The sequence below is a fragment of the Pimephales promelas genome, chromosome 4 (assembly GCF_988280905.1).
Source record: "Pimephales promelas chromosome 4, fPimPro1.hap1.1, whole genome shotgun sequence".
NCBI classification, from domain to species: Eukaryota; Metazoa; Chordata; class Actinopteri; order Cypriniformes; family Leuciscidae; genus Pimephales; species Pimephales promelas.
This window is the reverse complement of record NC_142772.1, coordinates 33,672,054-33,692,977: the sequence shown is the minus strand read 5'-3', so window position 1 is coordinate 33,692,977 and position 20,924 is coordinate 33,672,054. Positions and strand designations below refer to the sequence as shown.

General features: G+C 39.8%; 1 protein-coding gene across 1 annotated transcript; it reads right to left on the bottom strand.

Annotated features, from left to right (window-relative positions):
• Positions 1-607: 607 nt before the first annotated feature.
• On the bottom strand, positions 608-19,134 carry adamts8a (ADAM metallopeptidase with thrombospondin type 1 motif, 8a). Its single transcript, XM_039659305.2, has 9 exons — positions 18,380-19,134; positions 15,787-16,026; positions 14,730-14,862; positions 13,123-13,290; positions 9,915-10,213; positions 4,659-4,845; positions 4,347-4,519; positions 3,665-3,840; positions 608-2,564 (listed from the first exon to the last, which is right to left on the bottom strand). Exons 1-9 carry the CDS (start codon positions 19,097-19,099, stop codon positions 1,829-1,831), a joined length of 2,832 nt encoding a protein of 943 aa, XP_039515239.2. The 5' UTR covers positions 19,100-19,134; the 3' UTR covers positions 608-1,828.
• Between the last annotated feature and the right edge of the window lie 1,790 nt (positions 19,135-20,924).

Genomic DNA, 20,924 nt, shown 5'->3' with positions numbered 1-20,924 from the left:
GTAACAATTGTCTAATTTACTCTTCAATGTGTTGATGTGGAAGCCTTACAAACGAATAGGAACAGTTTTATTGTAGACATATTTTATTGATTTAAATTCATACATCAATCATGTATAAGACAGACAGCAGCATCAAGGAAAAAAACTTTAGGTGTTGAAGGTAGAAAAAATAAATACTTTGTAAAAGGAAGCTATAACAATAGCATTGTGCAGACCTTCATTGAAGGGATAAATGCTTTAGTTTCAAATATGCACCATTCAAAAACTTGTTTACTTTTGACTCAAACGGAATGCAAATCTTTTCTTTACGGGTCCTATTCAGTTAAATTATAGGCATGGTAATTTTGCAACAACATATCAAATTTAATCATTGAATCTCTTTTAACCACATGTGAAACAACTCTTGCAATTGAAACAACTCTTGCAGATGAACTTCTGATTACTGTAATATGTATATATATATATATATAACATACAGATTATTTTTCTCTTTATTCTTAAGATGGGTGTGAGGGTATGATGATGTATGTATGTATTTATAGTGTCAACTAAAGCTTGGAGGACTAAAGACAAATGAACCTAATACATTGCAAAAATGCATGCAATCTCAAAGTGTCTTTCACAGGAAATGTTTTTTTTTTTTTTTAGTTTTAGTAATAATTGCAATATTATCTTGAGGGCACGTGTGTGTCCAATAATATACAGTAATTATCCACTTCTAAATGAACATTTAGCAATAAATTATTTTCTCCTGTAAACTCACATATGCCAGTATCGGTTATATTATATGACCCCCTTTTAAGTAATGTGCACCAGTGGATGCTACATTTTTTAATTTAAGGCACGCTTTGCAGTCTTAACACTGTTGCTGTAAGACCAGGGTAGCTTGTTGCCTAATGGCTGAATAACAACAGTGTGTGAGAGAAGGCAGTTCCACTTTGATACTACATTACAAACTAAAATCATTAATCCAAAGTAACAGTTTTAATCAGGTAACATTTTAAAAGTAAAATCAGCGTATTTGTATCTCCAACAGCTCTTATCTCTGTGTATGTTATTAAAATAGAGCTATTGTGTGGCCAGTAAAAGACTGTAATTCCAAATACTGTTTCTTCCAGTGTTGTAATATGAAAAATATGAAAGCCTTCATGGGTAATACAGTATTAAAAATAGTAGATATAATTACAAAACAGACTGAATGCTACAAAGCTGGCAATTCAAATAAATGTGTGAAATAAATTTGTCGAGCATGTTTGAAGACATTAAAGGCAGTCCATTCTGACAGTTTGTGTGTGTGTGTGTGTGTGTGTGTGTGTGTGTGTGTGTGTGTGTGTGTGTGTGTGTGTGTGTGTGTGTTTGTGTGTGTATGTGTTTGTTTTTTTGTTTTTTAAGAAAGTGGATGCTCTGACTTGAATAATTTATGTGACCACATTCTGGTATATCTTTAAATTTGGACTTCCATATGTGAAGTAAACTAAACTGCATTATGGAGGTATCTGACAGATGTTTGAATAACATTTTAGCAGGTTTGTTCAAAGGTTTTGCTGTTTTCCAAAGGACTCCTCTTTAAACAATTGTGAACATATGAAGCTTGTATTGACTGAGGTAGATCTCCGTGGGAGGTTACCTTTGTGGTTAAAATTAAACAAAATAAGACACAGAGAATTAGATTAAACTATGATATAGGTAATAATTCATAGCAAATACCCTTGTTATGTCTAAGAGCTCCTTTGGTTGCTTGTAAAACTTGGTAGTGCTTTCTCAGTCACTACAGACACAAAGGATCCCACCACCTCCTCATTTTCTAACACTGTATACTTTGTCAGCTTTAGCAGTCCTGGTAAAAACATTCTCCTACAACTACCTCTGGCCTCTTATCTGGGTTGCACTTCTCATGCCCTAGAACCATGCCCATGTAGTCCATGCAGACTACGGTACGGTGGCGCTCTCCAGGTCCACAAGTCCGTGAGCATGCTGACCACGGCCCCATTTGCCAAATGGGACAGGGCAGATCCCCACAGGGCCGGATGTCTGCCGGTCGCAGGTCGGGATCGCAGAAGTAAGTCAGGGATCCCTGTCCATCTCTACACTCCACGCTTCTCCTGGACCATCCAGCACCACAGCTCTTAGAGCACTCAGACCATTCACCTAAGGCCCAGTCAGCTCCACCAAAAGGCAAGATAACATGTGCCGAAATCCTGCTCTCTGTGCCAGGTTTGCTAAAAGGCACATCCCTTGGCAAAAAGAAAGTATACTTTATCCTAGGTGGTGAGGTGTCCCCAGCAGTGGACAGCAGCTGGACAGTGATGGGCTCCCGAAGTGTGTGAAAGCTGAGGAGTCGCTCCAAGGTGGTGGAAGAGCCACTGTAGCGAAGCATGGCACCAGGCACTGGGATATCCTGCTCTGCCATAGACACTGAGAAATTCCCATTCAGGATGTAGGTTCCGTCTTCTGCCTTTACCGCCAAGTAGTTACCATCGTGTGCGATGCCTCTATGGCTGCGTTGCTTTATGTCAATATTAGTAGCCCCAGCTGGGATGGTAACAATATCAATGTAGCCAATACTGTGGAGATATTATAAGGAAACAGTATATCATAAACTAGAATGATATGTATGATATATCCATACCATATTGGTTACTGGCTGACAGTACACTCATAAAAATAAAAAGGTTCTTTATTGGCATCTATTGCAATCTTTTAACATCCATGAAAGCTTCCCACTGCACAAAAGATTCTTGATAGTGGAAAATAGTGGAATTATTAAAATGTTCTTTAATCAAAATTTCATGGTTATGGTCTATTATTTTGATATTCTGTTTTGTTTTCTTCAGTTCTTGTTTCCCTGCTCTGTTTAGTTTTGGATTTCTTGGTAACTGATTATATCTTAATTTGTTCTTTTGGTTACACATGATTTTCACCTGTCGGTCATTATGTTTGCCTGGTATACTCCCTGTTTTGTTTAGTTCACTTGTCAGTCCTCATGCTTAAGTGTTCTCCTGTGTCATTCTCCATGTTCATTAAATGTTCATTAAAGACTTTTGTTTTGTTATCTCTGCGGCCTGCATTTTGGAGTACTACACAACGCTACACTAAGACAAAAAAAGGTTCTTTTAAGAACTGTTGAATGAAAGGCTCTTTGGGCAACACAAAATGGCTACACAAAAACACTTTTGGAGCTTAGGCTTTTGAATTTATCAGTATATAGTGACTCATATTGGATATTTAATTGTACATGCTGATTTCCCCTAATTTTACATACTTTGACCAACTTAAATTTTAAATTCTAACATTTCATGTTAGACTATTTTTAAAAAAAGAATAATTTAGTAACAGTTCAATTAAAAATCTTTAGCAAATCTCAAAATTAATTTCTATTTTTCATTCTATACATTATAATGTTGTGAAACCTAAATTCACTTGTAGCACTGATTTTAGTGTTTTATTTTTAATTTATTTAGACAAAATGGTGTAGAATTTTAATATTGCTCATACAGTAACATGAAATTATTTATGGATGGAATATTAATTTCAGTGTATCCAAAACTAAAGTTATCAAATAGTTATCAAAAACTAAATATGCTCAGTTATCTCAACAGTTTTCTAACATTTTAATAGTGCTTAAATATACTTTTATTTTATTTGTATTTTTTTTTTTACTTACGTAGCTTTGTTAAGTGATCCACTTATTTTCCTACAGGTCGTACTGTCGCCTCCACAGATACCACACTTATCCAGCTTTTCATTTGAGCCTATGACCTGGTCACAACCGGCTTTTATGCACTGGCCCTGAACACAGATAGATGTGGTGTCTGGCCCGCAGGTGGTGCCATCCACAACCTGCCCAGAACATACAAAATATCAGCATTAGAATAGACAGAAACACTAAACAATTACTTAAAGAAACAATGTGCATTTATATTGCAGTGGCAGCCTAAGTTCTAAGTGTAGTTTCTTCTGTTCTCACATAATGGCTATTCCATGTAAAGCGGAATGGCCAAAACTCTGGGCTGATGACGCAAAACCAACTACATTTCAGCTGTATCTGAAATATCAGTTACAGAGGTGCACTCAAGAGCTTAAGGAAGTAGCTGGACTGTAGGATTCTGGTTCTCAGGTTTCACATTTTACAACAAGGAAAATATTTCATGCATGAGAGTTTAGTGGGAGTGTAAAGATATCAATGGGCCTGTGGCAAGAGGGATGTCTAAGAAAGAGATCATCTGACATCTTAGTAAAGCTTTAGAGCAGGCAGTTACACAGAAGAGACTAAAATGTCTTTCACATATTGTCATTATTGCTGATCAGATTAGATTAAAAAGAAAGTGTTTTCAACGGATCTGCACCTTGGCTTCAAAAACTTTGAATTCATTGCTCCCTTTGGCTCGGCAGACAAGTTTGCAGCGGTCACGTGGAGAGACACCAGAATATTTGGGGATCCACTGCTTTATGTTCCCTTGAATGTCCAAATAACGATCACTGTTATGCTTCTCACACTGTTCCTCTCTGAAGCTTTTGCCTGTGAATAAAAAATAAAAGTCACTGGTGCACCACTAAGAATAATGCGATCATTACAAATGCATGGGTTTTTGACCTCTTCACTTCATTCATGTGACATATAATATGCTACCCAAAGAGGTTTATTTATAAAATATTACCATGGTCTTCTGGGCAAGTCTGAGTATTGCAGGACTGGTATTTGACCCTCTGTCCCACACAGTACAATCCCCCATTCTGTGGCACTGGAGCAGTGCACTCTCGGTGAGAAAACTCCACACCCCCACCACATGTCCGTGAGCACAGCCCCCAAGGTCCCCACTCTCCCCAACCACCATTGACTGGCACCTGGAAGACAAATAGAGGCTTATACATTTCACTGTAATATGATACACATAAACGAAAACGTCTTGGTTACGTATGTAACCCTAGTTACAGCGTCAACGCTGTGGGAATGCCTCTGCGCATGTGCGTCCTGAAGCACGTATGGAATCAGCCCAATGGTGAAACGGAACGTCATAGGCGGGTGACATCACCGACCAGGAAACTATAAAGCGCGAAAAAAACACAAGCCCAAACCCCAAAAACACAAGCGCAAGAGTTTCTGATAGGCCGAAGCAAGTGCTAGTGGGCATGGCGGGAGTATGGCAGAACGACGCAGCGTCTCGTTCCCTCTTCAGGGAACCAAGGTTACATATGTAACCGAGACGTTCCCTTTCAAGAGAACTCGAGCTGCGTCAAAGCTGTGGAAACGCTAATACCAACTTCGCCATAAGTACAAGTGCCCATCATGTGAAATCAGAGCTCACAGAGGACAAGAGCACCTGCACCCCTGGAGGTCTGAGGTCCAAGTCATAGAACCTAACAAATGTGTGCGGTGAGGACCATCCTGCCACATCACAAACATCATGAAGGGAAAGTCCTCACAATAGAGCTTTAGAAGCATCCATACTCCTAGTTGAGTGAGCTTGAACAGCCAAAGGTGAGGACTGACCAGCCGACTCATGAGCAAGTGAGATGGCCTCAAACACCCACTTGCTCATCCTCTGTTTAGATGCAGGACACCCCTTCCTGGGTGGTCCAAAGCAAATTAAAAACTGTTAAGACTATCTCCACAGGGCAGCTCTGTGGACATAAGCATCCAAGGCCCAAACAGGGCAGAGCAGATTAAGTTTATCTTGGTCTGATGTCAAAAATGGAGGAGGAAAGAAGGCCTGCAGAACTATAGGTTTAACAATATTAGTAGAAATCTTTGGAAAGTAGCCCGGTCTAGCAAGTGCTGCCAAGTACATGGAGGGGGATAACCCTGTGGAGAAACACTCCTGCAGGAACTCCAGCACTGCACCCACTAGGCAGTTAACTGGGTCTAACCGGTGTTCCCCACACCATGAAGTGAAAAGTTTCCACTTCAGGGCATATAACTCTCTCGTGGAGAGAGCTCTGGAGTGGAGGATGGTCTCAACAACCTCGGTTGAGAGACCTGAACTTATGAGCTGGGCCCCCTCAGAGGCCAAGGCCACAGTTTACACAACTCTGGACGGGGGTGAAGAATCATGCCTCTCGCCTGAGAGAGTAAGTCCCTCCTGATCGGAATCTCCAGAGAAGAGCTGTCGAGGAGAGATACTAGGTTGGCAAACCATACTCGGTCCGGCCAGTACGGGGCTACCAACAGTAGACTGACCCCGTCCCGGTGAACCCTTTCCAGTACTCCTGAGAGCAGAGCAGAGCCACGGCTGCACCATAGCGTCCAACTACAGCGGGCTGGATGGCTGAGGGAGAACCACAGTGGATAGTTTGATGTCTCTCTGGATGCGAATAGGTCCACCTTGGCATGACTGGAACTCTTCCACAGGAGCTCCACCACCTCGAGATAGAGTCTCCATTCCCCGGGCCTCGGCCCCTGCCTCAACAGGGTGTCTGTCCCTTGATTGAGATATTCTGGGATATAAATTGCCCTCAATGCCGGTAGCTTCCTCTGGGTCCATAGGAGGATCTGGCGAGCCAGCTTGTATAATGGATGAGAACACAGACCCCCTTGATTGTTTATAGACATGTTGTCTGATCAAACAAACACATGGTGGCCCCTGAGGTCTGGGAGGAAGTATTTCAGTGCCTGAAACACTGCCAACATTTCGAGACAATTTATGTGCCACGAGACATGATGGCCCTCCAGCCCGTGAGGGAAGCATCTGTCATTAGTGTTACACAAGACTGGCCTCTGGAGTATTTTGAACAGCAAACACAGCGCCCTGTAATGGCACACCGCCAGGGAACAACTGGTTTGACTGCTCTTTGACCCTCCTCAGAGGCAGTGAGCGTTCCTCTGGAAAGCGCTCGCTGGGATCGTCTATGCCCTGGCATAAAGGCAGGGTTGGCAGAGCGGGCCCCTGAGGGCACCGAAAGAGAATGGGCAGCGTGTAATGTGGGGGAGCGTGAGAAGCGACACTGTTTCTGCTGCACCTGATGTGAAGAGCTTGTTGACGGCTTGGACTGATCCCGTCCAGCAGTCCCTGAGACATGAACGGAGTGGGAGGAATTTCTGGAACACCGCCTCCTGCTTTTTCTCTTCTTGAAACCTATCAATGAGTCACCAAATAGGCCAGCAGGGGAAAGCGGGGTGTCCAGAAGGAAATTTTTATCTTTATCTTTGATCCCAGAAAGATTCAACCACAGGTGCCTCTCTATGGCCACCAGGGCTGTCATAGAAAGGCCCACTGACTTGGCCATCTCCTTTGATATAATAAATCAGCTTGGTATGCCTGCAAGATAGATATAGTATGCAGGCATGTCGCAACCTGACCAGCCGTATAAGGTTTAACCAACAAAGCCGATGTATTTTTGAGTGGCTTGGAGGGTAATGCCAGTGCTTTAAATGACAATGATGCCTCAGAGGAGAGATGGCTCGCAAGTGCCTCTTCAGCCTTGGGCATCGTCGTGTAACCATGATCTAGTCCCTGAGATGTTAGAATACATAGAGGTCTGGGAAAACGGTAGGAAACCAGCTTTTTCCAGGACTTCGAAACCTCAGTGTGGAGGTCGGGGAGGAACGCTAAGCACCGGCGTGGAGAATGCGTGTGGCAAGGCAAAAATTTAGATTTCATATTAGACTCATGCCTAATAGCTTGCCACTCAATCCTTAACTTATATACTGCATGAGTGAGCACCTCCATCAGCTCCTTTTATTACTTTCAGGAGAATGAGGTGGCGAATCCCCATTATCTCCCACATCAATACTGACAACATCCAGCTCCTCAGAACTGGATAGTTGCAACACTGGGGCCCCCGCTGTTAGATCCATCTGCAATCGCCCACTAATGCCGGCGCCACTCTGCCTAGGCAGAAACGGGACCCGATCCGTAGGGATCACGAACCGAACCACTCTCCTCAAAGAGTGCTCGGCGGGAGCGGAGCACTCTAAGGGAAAACCGCTTGCAATGCTCGCAATCAGCTCCCTCGAGAGCTGACTAGGCATGCTGAACTCCCAAACAACACACAGATCGTGTGTATCCCTGCCTGTTAGATAGCGCATGCAGGGATGAACACACTTTCTATAGAGCTGTTCTATCGCTATGTCTCTCAATACACACACATATATATATATATATATATATATGAAGAGTTCAGATGCAAAAGCCTCTAAGTGCCATTTGAAATTTTCTTCTAGAATGATCATTTTTATCAAGCTTGTATATTTAAGTTCAGTGATTTCACTTAAATGACAATGATAATTACCTATTAATTGTTATTTAATTGAAATTACTGAACTTAAATATACAAGCTTGATAAAAATCATCATTAAAGAAAAAAAAATTCAAATGGCATTTAGAGGCTTTTGCATCTGAACTCTTCATATACATACTCCTGCTGATTGATAACTAAGGACAGACAAAAACACTTGAGACAATGATGAAGATATAGCGCTTGCTGAAGGCACAGAAGCTCTCACGCTTGGGTTTTGGGGTGCTTTATAGTTTCCTGATAGATGATGTCACCCGCCTATGACGTTCCGTCTCGCCATTGTACTGATTCCATACGTGCTTCAGGACGCACGCAGAGACGTTCCCACAGCATTGACGCAGCTCGAGTTCCCTTGAAAGGGAACAAATTTACTGTTTTTACTGTATTTTTGTATTTTACTAATACATTTTAAAATGCAATTTATTCCTTTGATGGCAAAGCTCAATTTTCAGCAGCCTTTACGCAAATTTCAGTATCACATGATCCTACAGAAATCATATGTATGCATATTATATGTTGATTTTATGCTCAAGAAACATTCCTTATTATCATCAATGTTGACAACAGCTATGCTGCTCAACATTTTTGTGGAAACCGTGATGCATTTTTTCAGGATTATTTTATTAATAGTATGTTCAAAAGAAAAGCATTTGTTTGAAACAGAAATCTAACAGTAACATTATAAATGCCTTTACTGTCATTTTTGATCAATCTAATGTGTCCTTGTTGAATAAAAGTATTAATTTCATGTCCTTGCTAAATAAAGTATTAATTTCTTAAAACAATTAAACAAAATTATATGAATAAATAGTAGAAAGCAATTATTATTAAATAATTATATTAGTTTTTTATTTAATTTTATTAAACACTGTATGTAAAATCACAATATCTGTTATATGTAAACTATTATAAACTTCAAATATGTATATATATATATATAACTAACTGTATTATCTGAGTCAATCACAGTGCTCATCTTGACCCCTGATGTAGCCTTGCAAAATCCTAAACATCACTTCCAGTAAGCATAGTGCTGACAGAATGTGAGCATACCACACTGCATTTCTGTCAGGGTATTTTATGAGTTGGCTGAAGGATGCCTTCTCTCACCCAGGCCGCCTGGGATCACAAGTTTTTATTTTATTTTTTACACTACACCAAATATAATCACACTTTTTAAGAGGCTTTGAATACATGCATCTGAAAATGGAAGGCTCAAAAATAATTGAGTTTTTTAAAGGCCCCCTCTATATAAACTCTCTTTCAGCCATTTAGAAGCTGTAGATTGATTATTTTAAGCTGCTCGGAGACAGGGCCTGGTTGGGATCCAAGAGGAGGAATACGTCTGACTCTAAGACTAGAGTCTGACTCTAAGACCTTTTCAAACATGTAAACAGTATGGTGAAAAGAATGTGCCATCTTTGATGGCAAAGGATGGAACACACTTAAACGTTTTGAATAATCAAAAGAGAAAATCGGGACAGTATGTGCTAATGTGTACAATTTTTAAAAAGGGAGTGTATGGTGATGCAAAAGGGTTCATAAGCAAGGCATCACGTGAAATGTCAGATACTTTTTAAAATTGGTGCCCATAAATCTGTACACAGGTGTTACCCCCCCCTGACAGGTGAAGTGTGATAAAACTGGGTGACGCACATACACATCCTGGCCATGCATACCTTCCCCTCTCCCGCCTTCTCCAGTGCACTCGACACACATAATCCCTCACGACATCGCCTGTCCTCCCCACAGGGAGTACCGTCAGCCCAGGGGAGGCTTCCATTCCGGGTAGTGCACTGTCTCTTTCCTTCTTCTTGACACCACAGCTGTGCACATGCCTGCTCTTTAGGAACATTAGGACACTGGATGTATTTGTCCCCGAACATCTGCTGGCACTGACGTTGTAGACCAAACGTATGGCCGGAGAGCTCAGCGGTAAAAGGGATGGTCATCTCAGGTGGATCCAGCAAACAGTCACCTGAAGAATACATAAGCAGGGTCTTATTCAGCTTTATGTTTGTAGAGATATTCGGCGGCTAGCTCCTGTAATGATGCTTAAGAGGTTGTTTAGACTGTTTTCTATAAGCCTGTTGCCATTGACCGAGTGTTTACTTCAAATAAAACAATCTCTTACATTCGACTAGTCTAAAACAGGTGTGCACCTTAGCTTGAGGGAACTATTCTCACAGCAGAGAGATCTCACTGTTCCTCCTCTAATCCCAATGTGCGTAAGACATACTGTAATAGTCTCCTATCTGGAGAATTCCATTACTTAACCTATTATTGTGGAGTTAGCTCACTCTAGAACAAAAAAAATCAAATCAGTAACAAAAGAAAGTATAATTTAAGGAATGTCTACCCTGAGTCCTTCCTAAACATAGTTTTATCCATATGGATAACGATATGGAGACACCATGAAACAATAATGCAGACTTCTTGACTCCCTTTGTGTTTTTCCAAGACTGATACTGTCAAATATAATTAGGCTTAAAGTCTTGAGGACACATTAAGAATTTGTTTCAATACAGCTTTGCACACCTAAATGAATGTTATGAATGCTTAGTAATGAAAGGCTTTTGTTGAAACGAATACAGGCATAAAATTAACAACAATAGAAATTAACAGCCTTGAAGTTGTATCAGTCCATCTACCTGTGGCAACAGTACGACCGGTAAAGACGGCATGTGCTTGGCTACGCATAATGTTTCTGTGAGGGAAAACAGTTGTTAAACCTGGAATGTGTGAGTCACTGAAGATGAGTCAATGGAAGACCGGGAACGAGAGCGTGTAGACTGAGATATCGACGAAGATAAATCAAAAACTGGAAAAAAAATATGTCTGCGTATTTAGCTGTCACTTTTGTTGTCTGAGCTCATCTTTATATTGTGAATTGTTCTATTTAATTTGAACAACAGTTAACCCCAGGAATCCCTATAGGCAGTCTGGACAGATCCCCCTCGGCGTCTCAGAAATCTAAAGTCCCTTTTGAAATATCTTTCACTTCATGAGGTTACATCACAACTTCACAGCTTCATAGATAGATAGGAAACTAACATTCAAAAGTTTGGGGTCACATTATTTTTCAAAGTGATACTTTTATTCAGAAGTGAATAAAAATATATAGTATATAATATCATATCAAAATTGACAGTAAATACATTTACAATATTGCAAAAGTTTCTACTGTTCTTTTGAACTTTCTATCCAACAAAGAATCCTGAAAATATCATTGTTTACACCAAAAATATTTTGTTTCACAACTGCTTTCAAGGTCGATAATAAGGAATGTTTCTTGAGTATTGAAAAGGTATTGTAGACAAATTCAGAGAGGCTAAAAACGTATCAAATATATCAAATATAAAAGTCAGTGTATGTGTGTATGTGTGTGTGGTGTACACAACGGGGGGCCTGGGATTCCTTCTTGCTGGAAAGGGGGAAGGTTTTGAGATGATAACGTCTGTGTGAAGCCGGCTCATCGATGGTTTTATGGGTGTTTTGTTTTAAACCACCCTATCGCAATGAAAGTGTCAATGAACACCATTAGGAACAGACGTTCTGGTGCTCGCTGGTGAATTACTAGACGTGGGTCAAATGTTAAAAGCTTTCCTACATATAGAATTGAATGATTCCCAGCTGACACAGTCCAGATAACCTACAACATAGAAACGCAAAAATCCGAGTCTGAGGATGTGAACAGCTGCAGGTAGAACGTCACGGGCTGCCATCTTGTAATTACGGGTACGACATGGTGTGAACACAGCATAAGCGCGTTGTTTTGATTCAGAAGGAACTGTAAACAGTGGCTGCTTTTTGTTTGTGGCACTCAGTGACTGTCCACAACTCTGCATAGCCTTGCAGAACGCACTGATTAAGTGTGATTAAGAAGATAATTTTAAGAAGATAATTCTGTTTTATTATTTATTTTTTTATTAATTGTAATCTATTAATTATAGAATTATATAAATAATTATCTATTAATCTATTAATTGCTATCATGATGTGAAGCCAGTATAACAAAAAGTCTTTATTGAAAATGACCTACCCTACATTTAAATCAGTATATTAGAATGATTTCATCTTGGATCAATGGCTGTTGAAAATTCAGATTTGCCATCCCAATAATAAAATATATTTTAAAATATGTAAAAATAGAAAACAGTTCATTAAAATTTGAATACTATTTCACTATATTACTGTTTTACTGTATTTTTATCAAACAAATACAGTCTTGGTGAGCATAAGAAACATTAAAAATCAGGGGTCTTACAGATCCCAAACTTTTGCACATAGTGTATACAGTATATTCATACAAAGCATGGGTAGATGAAGTGAGAGAGAGTGAGCTTGCTCTGCAAAGACTGTTAGTTTTGACACTCTCAGCAAAATTACACAGTGTGGTCCAACCAGCCCATTATTAGTGGTTAGGGAGTAAGTTCAGACAGAAGAGGCATTTAAACAAGAAACGTGCAAAACACTGGAAGAAAGTAAATTCATAAAACACAGGCATCTCCATTATAGAGATTTTTAACCGCACATTAAGATCAAAATTATACAGTAGATTCTCAGTGACATGTTTCCATTAACTTTAGAATGACAGATTTACAATTTAAGGCAAATGTCTCAAAAACTTCACTGAATATTATTGTCTTATTTTCCCTCTGGGTCTCTGGGAAATATGCACCATTATGTTCTAAGGCCAAAACCAAACAAAAACTGAAAACCTAATGTCAACCGAGAGAAAACCAGCGGTTAATAAAAGATACACCCAGAAAGACAAGAGCAAAACAAATGGTACAGCTTCTCTGGGAGTACTTTTTCACTAACCTAAAACTTTTGAAGAATGGAAATGATTAAAACAGTATGTTGACAAACAGAGAAGGATCATACCGTGGCCATTGTCGAAGAACTCTGTGATGTATAGAGCACTACATGGAGACCAGGGAAGGGTTTTGTTGAGGTGAATGAAGAAAGGAGCCATCATATGATGTCCATTGAGATGCCCAAACCATTTCTCACAATTTCTTGAATCATCATGTGGCATGCTGAGTACATGGCCTGAAAAAAAGGAGAAGAAAACTAAAAGATGTACATGTTTCACACATTGCTGTGCTCCTCAATATAACTGTGCTCTATGTATCTTTCATTGATGTTTATCACTGCAGCTCACTGTGTCGTTTTCGACTTTCCAGAGGGCGTCACTTACAACCAAACATTTAAAGAGACAACAATACTGCAGCTACTACTGCAACTCGGTGCTTAATATTTGAACGTCCATAAACCTATTTTGTTGTGTAAACTCTTTATGGGTTGTTTAAGCTCACTCCTGAAAATATGATGTCCATGGACAGACTGAAAACTCGAAATAGAAATTGGTAATACAGTGACTTCAAGCCACTAAAATATGTAAGTATATTCAGTAATTGACTAGTCTACTAGAATAATAAAATGGGCCCTATTTTATTTCATGATTTGAAATGCAAGTATCAAGCGTGAAGCACAATTAACTTTGTGGGTGGGTCTTGGGCACTGTTGCTATTTTACCGGTGGGATAAATGACTCTTGCGTCCGACGCAAGTTTAAAAGGGGTTGGTCTGAAATAGCTTCATTATTCATAGGTGTGGTTTGGGCGTAACGTGAAATAAACCAACCAGAGCGTCATCCAACATACCCTTTAAGAGCGGGTGCGCATGTTGCATTGCGGCTTGTTATTATTTTGGCGAATTTACCAGGTGATTTCGCAGTCTTCTGATTTTTTTTTCGTGGTTCTTGACAGACAAATTTGACAGATGTCCTTCTATGTGTCTTGCCACTATTGGGCAAACAGGTCTGATCCGTAATTACTAAAATTAGCCTGAAAAATGTGGGTAAATGTGTAAGCTAGATTTAGCTAGATTTATCTTCATGAACATCACAATGAATATTAATATTTTTCCTTGTTATAATGTATGATTTGCAAAAATAAAAACTGCTGCATCTATGTTGATGAGAGAATCAAAGTGTATGTGCGTTTTACACCCGCTACATTATGGCCAAGCATGCGCGCTTAAAATAGAATTATGAACAACGCACAAAGCGCCACTGACTTTAGACTAGGTTTTTTTCTGGTCAGTGGACGAATCGTTTTCTGGAACTGCAAAATAGCACTAGGGAATGTTTGCACCGAAACAAGTTCATTTCCTAGTTTACCGACGTGCCGGTGCAAGATAGGGCCCAAGGTCTTTGAATGGTCTTAATTTTGTCTCCAAAAATACTGACATGTTATACAGCATTTTAGAAACAAATTCTAACTTTAATCACTTTAAATTCTATACAAATTTGAAATCGTTCTACAGCCCTAATATTCACAAAACCTGCAGTGTACTTTAGCTGCTGAAAACAGCTGGTTTACATTAATTAATGACTGAGTCTGGAACACATGCTCTTGTCCAGACAGTCAGTTAGGGTGAGATGTCCAACTATAGACATGGAGTCTGTTCATGTGTGTGTGAACATACCGAGTTCATGTGACACAGTAAATGCTGCCTGAAGGCCATTGTCCTCTATAACTGAGCAGCTTCTTTTGGGGTCACACATAGTGCCAACATCAGCTACACCCAGAGTGTCACAATCCTTATATCCACAAATATCCTAAGGTCAAAAAGAGAGAGAGAGAGAGTCAAGTGGGCAAATAAGAAAGAGAGATGTGACACAAAAAAGGAAAGTGAGAGGAGAGGAGACGAGAGGAGAGAAGAGGGGGACACATCTGAGACACTGATATCCAGCCATCGCTCCATTAGTTCCAGACAGCCTTTTTTTTCCCCAAGCAGGCTCTTGCCAGCAAAACATATTTGTCAGTGTTTCCATCGTAAAATGAAGCAAATACATGGCTGCGTACTAAAAAAAATAAAAAAATTGGGGGGGATTAACTGTGAGATAGCTGGACCACACAGCAAAGGCAGACCAATAGGTCTGTCCAGCACTTCAGACAGGGATAATTTTGACTGTGGAAGACGTCTCAGTGAAGCCATGTGAGACGACCAGAGACGCACAGACCTACTCCACTAAATAAAAACCACCTGTTTCTCCATCTAGCCACAGAAGGACTGAGACCTCCATGAGTTCTGTTGTATTGCTCTCAGTTGGATGTCCATTTTGGCTTCTCCTACATCTATGTTATGCTGTGCTAACCCTCTGGATTTGGCAGTACTACAATCTCATGTGTGCTGTCTTCAAGATTGAACAAGGGGCTCCCTGTTGAGCATTGTGATCATGACCCTGTCATTGTCTCAATGAAATGATGTCTTGTTTTGGAAAAGTGCTAGCCAAGTTAATAAAAAACTGTAAAATGTATGTGGTCTGAAAATGTTGGGGAGAAAGTTGGCATCTTTCCTAATGAAAAAATTACTTAACCTACATATTTCTGATTTTAAAAGTTAGAATTTTTTTTTTATTATTGGAACCATTTTAGGTTACTGACATTGGTGCACAATGATGATGAGATCTCAATTACTGGTGGCTTTCGATTCAAATTTGGATAATTTTGTTCTGTAAAAAATGTTTTGTGTTTCTTACCTCTCTAGTGAACAAGATGGCAGTGTCATAGTGTTCAGGATGCCTATGGCTGCCTGGGTTGAAATGCTGTTGCCACGTGCAGAAGTTGCGCAGGGCAACACCGCCATTGCTTGAAAGCTCAGGTCCCACCTCCTCATCCTCAACAACCACCATCTTTACCACCACCAGACTAACAGCATTTTTCAGACTTGGATGTGCATAGATCTGAGCTGCCATGGACATCACCGCCAGGAGGTAGTGCTTTAGAAATAGAGAAAGAGAATAAACATTTATTAATGAAACAAAAATGGTCTGTGGATACACTGCATAAACAAATCTTAAAGATACTTAAAAAAATCCACCCCTAGATATAGCCACAAAAAAAAAAACATCTTTTTTCAAAACGACTGTTTTCAGTTTCATACTTTAGGAGACTATGACTTGATAAAAGTTTAACAGGCTTTTATGAGGCATAACTTTCCATGTTAGACATATCACAGTAGACATACATGTTAAGTTTTTGTTTTTTCATTAAACTTGACACTATATTTTGGGGGGAGAAAATAAAGGTGTAGCCCAAATCAGAAGATTTGTGAGACCAAAATATTACAATTTTTGTTGTTCTTCAAATCAATAATATGGGATAAAAACAACCTCTGTCTGTCCTTCTTTTCCAGATGGTCCTTTCACCTCCCTCTGTAGGGTTTTTTCTCCCTCACTGATTCACAGACTAGTTTCATATTTTGTTACAATCAGTATAACCAACCCCAGTCACCCTCAAACCACAAGTTTTAGTGGTTCTCGACAGTTTTTCTGCATCCACCCTCCACCTCCCGACTCCTCACTCTTGTCTGGTTTCTATTCCAGCCAGGGATTTGGGGGGAGTACTCTGGGTTTGGGCCAAATTCAGAACTCCATTCGGACAGCACGGCAAATACGCATACTCTTTACTCTGATTATTTAAATGTGTGAATTTTGCATAAGAATAAAGACTGCAATGGAAATGTGTCCCTGAATGATAGTTTTACTCTGAAATCCTTGATAATGTGAAACAGCACATATGCCAGCTGTTTTGATATTTAGTTAGTGGTGCATCAACTATAATGGATAAATTATAGTGTGTAGGCTGCATATTCCCTATTTCAGTGTTCAGTAGGCTAACAGTGTGTGTTACAAAAAGTGTTTTTCTCAAATAGGTCTATAAGTATTAAATATACAAAAACTTGCATTTTGGACAAACATGGACAGTTAGTTTGCAGATGTATTTTTACAAAAGACGCCATCAATCAGTGACGTAGAGAACAGGAACGCGATTTCTAGCAGGGGAAGGTCACGGAGTTGTTCGGGGGACCGGCGACCACTGCCAGGTTTGCATTTCTACAAGAAACGCAAGTGGGGCTCACTGCAGAGACAAATGATGTCCAACACCACCTTGCTGGACATCCTGGGCTAAGCTTGACCTAGTCTATAGCTCCACCTCCATGTATCGGAGTCGGATCCAGATCCAACTCCTCCCACCTTAAATACACCTAATCCTACCCATCTCCAACCCTTGGATCTTGATCCGACTCCTCCCCGTGGATCTCATGTACTGCATTGAGGTGCTCCTGCTAAAACCCGCACCATGCAGGTAGAGTCCAGTAACAGATTTCGCTCTCAGGGTTCTGAAATGCCAATCTACTTTATATTTCAATGAGAGAAACCCTGTTGCGAGCAATCATTTAGAGAGAGAGGATACAACGGTTTCAATTTCCAAAATACATCCCTTGGTACATGCAAAATGATGCCAATTCGCTACCATTCCTAGACTTTCAAAAAGTCTATTCTTCACTTCAGGATCCTTGCTCCCTACAACACTGCAGTGTATTGGCTGATGTCATCAGTGTCGTCAGAAGTGTACACTTTCGCGTAACCTGCACATGCTCATAGATGTAGGCAATGGTAAAAATAACAATGATTTTACAAAATTGTGGTTCAACCATGGTAACCAAAAATTACGTTTTACCACAGGCTCGTTTGACCATGGTATTTGTAGTAAAGTGTGGTAGACTATCCTATACAAATGGTAATCACTCCGCCAATATATACACAGTATATATATATATATATATATATATATATATATATATATATATATATATAGTACTGTAATAATACTATGGTTAATTTAATAATGGTATTAAATTTCACGTGGAAAAAATATTGAAGGCAGGTGTAAACAAGTTAAAGCATTTCTAAATATTCCATAAATAGGCCTACTATAAATATTGCAGTCACAGTTGTCCGCATTGCTTAGGATAATAATTGGGGTATATTATTTAAAGATATTAGCTTGCAAAAAAACACAGAGAGAGAGAGAGAGAGAGAGAGAGAGAGAGAGAGAGAGAGAGAGAGAGAGAGAGAGAGAGAGAGAGAGGGAGAGGGAGAGAGAGAGAGAGAGAGAGAGAGAGAGAGAGAGAGAGAGAGAGAGAGAGAGAGAGAGAGAGAAGGCTATGCTACATTTCTTCAATAAAACATTGTGTTTCAGAATGAATTGAGGGAAAGATCTAATAACACTGCTAATTTAGTAATTTAATAAAAATTTGTTAAATTAGCAATTTGCGAGTTTACTAACCTTTATCTCATCTCCATAGAAACGTGTCATTGAAGCGTCGGCCACTACCAGAGTCTCGATGTATCTCGCAGCAGACACAAATCTTTTTGCCCGTCTCATTTTGCCGTCTTCGTCTTCACTGGAGTTCTTGTTGCTCTCTTTCACAAAACGGTCCACTTTTATTTGATCAAAGACCATATTTGACGCTCCCCGGTGGTTGGAAAAGACTCTCCTTTTAACTACGTGCACCTGCGTAAAAGATGTCCCGGTGGTCTTGACACTTGCTTTAGGCTGAACAAAGTACTCGTCCCCTTGCGTTATGAAAGTACCCTGGATGCCGTGACATAAACTAACAGCAACTACAGATCCCTTTTCGGAGTTGACCGTTCCGGTGTAGAAACAGTCTCTGAGGTCCGCAACACCGTCTCCGTGCTGGGTGACACCCCTGGGAGAACCTCCGCTCCTGGAGGCGTCTAGAACCGCGGGGAGATTCTTCGCTTTAATGCGCTGGACGCTTAATGCTGGAGACACGAACTTGCTGTCCGGCGTCAGGTCAAGCACAAAAAGTTGGCCAAAGCAACTGATCTTAAAACGCTCTCTCTCCTCATTCCTATAAAAAACACCTTTTCTGAATGCAAAGTTTATTGGCACAGTTTCCTCTTCCTCGTTTAGCTCACACAGAGCAAACTGAGACATAACATTTACCAAGAAAAGTATATAACAAACTAATGTGGATAGCATTTTTATAAGTGAATTCGGAAATATTCAAAACTGTAGCCTATGTTGTGAGCGGCACTGCACGCACAGATAGTTAGACTATATTTTTAAAACAAATATGAAGATAATGCAAATCCTGTGAAAAAAACTCATATAAATATTGACTTAATAAGAATTAATATTAGGCTAAGTCTCGAGAGTTCATAAAAACAGTCCAGTAAGAAAATACTCATTCGGCTAACTGTAGGTGAAGAATGTTCGCGTTGCTGGTATTTATACTGTCTTGTGCTTCTCCAGCGTACGCGGTTTATTTTTGATATTCATTCTCTCTCCTCCCCCTCATGCGCTAGAGCAAAAAAGAAAAAGAAAGAAAAAAAAGAAAAAGAAAAAAACGTTTGATCCAATGGGGCTACCGACACGCCCCCTTTTCACTACAGCGGGTCTTACTTTCAGCTATTATTATAACAGCCGACTGGAATGTTGCAGGACACTCTAAATATGTGTTGAGTGTCGACCATGTAGATGCTCGAGACCGTGTTAAACCAGTGAAAATCTTGGAAGAAAAGCGGTGTACCCACGAGCAAGGTGACATCTGAATATCACGGCTAGGTGAACTAAATCAAAATGAATGATTTTGAAAAGTTCCCAAAACGTTTTGGAGTGCATATCAGTTTAAAATATATTAGGCTACTACGTTATTTTAAATAATTGACGCAAAACCCGGAGCTTCTCGCTCTGTGGCATTGATTTAATGCTATTTAAATAATGCATACTTTAAACTCATAAAACCTCTAAAAAAAACTAAATAGAAGGACAAATCTTTGAAAAAAGGTGGGACATCTAATAGGTTACTTGCAACAACACGTTTTTCGGCGAGGTCTTCATTATGATAGCGCAGCGTAAAGTCTCTGATATCAGGTTGATTTCAAAACTACCGCTAAGGGGCAACATTGTATCATTTGGAGCATAAGTTGGAAACTGGAGGTAACAATTTAACAAGAGATCTTATGGCATCGTATGGTACAAAACACTGTCCAGTAGGCTACTAAAATGTTTTTGTTGTTGTCGTGGTTGCTTGGAATGGAAAGATGTTATTTTGACATTATTGGTAGTAGTTTAAAGCTTTTTAATATTAACTAAACTGTGCTGAAATTGTTTCACCACAAGATGTCGCTCTTACATCTGTGCATAACTGAATGGGTCCACTGACTGAACAAGTCCTTCATTTGAGATTCAGCAGTCATGACCGATGCTGAATTCAGAATTGTATATTAGCATACTCTTACTATTTCTGCCATAGAAATATATGGTAAAATTAGTACAGTAAGATACTATACAGTTTCAAATTCAGCAACTGACACAATTAAGAAATTGTATTTTAGCATATCATTGGTGGTGGCAGTGGATAAAAGGCACATGCCTTTAGTGTGAGAGACCCAGGTTCAAATCCACTGCGAGACACCAATGTGTCCCTGTGCAAGACACTTAACCCCTAGTTGCTCCAGAGGCGTGCAACCTCTGACACATATCCTATTGTAAGTCGCTTTGGATAACAGCATCAGCTAAATGAATAAATGTAAATGGACAGCACCCTAAAGAAGGTGCATACTGTACAATGCAGCTGTAATTAGGTAGGCCTACCAATTTATACAGTAGCCTATTCATCCTAAGGATAGGAGTACCTTTAAGGGGAGGCCTACTGCCCCACTGACAAGCTGTTGTACCCCTATTTTCTGATATGTTTTTTTTCTGACAGTGTATTATGCCAAAAATGTTAGGAAACGGTCAAGCACACAAACAATTATGCAAAAATAATATATGCATGCTACATAACCTCTCCTTAAATTAT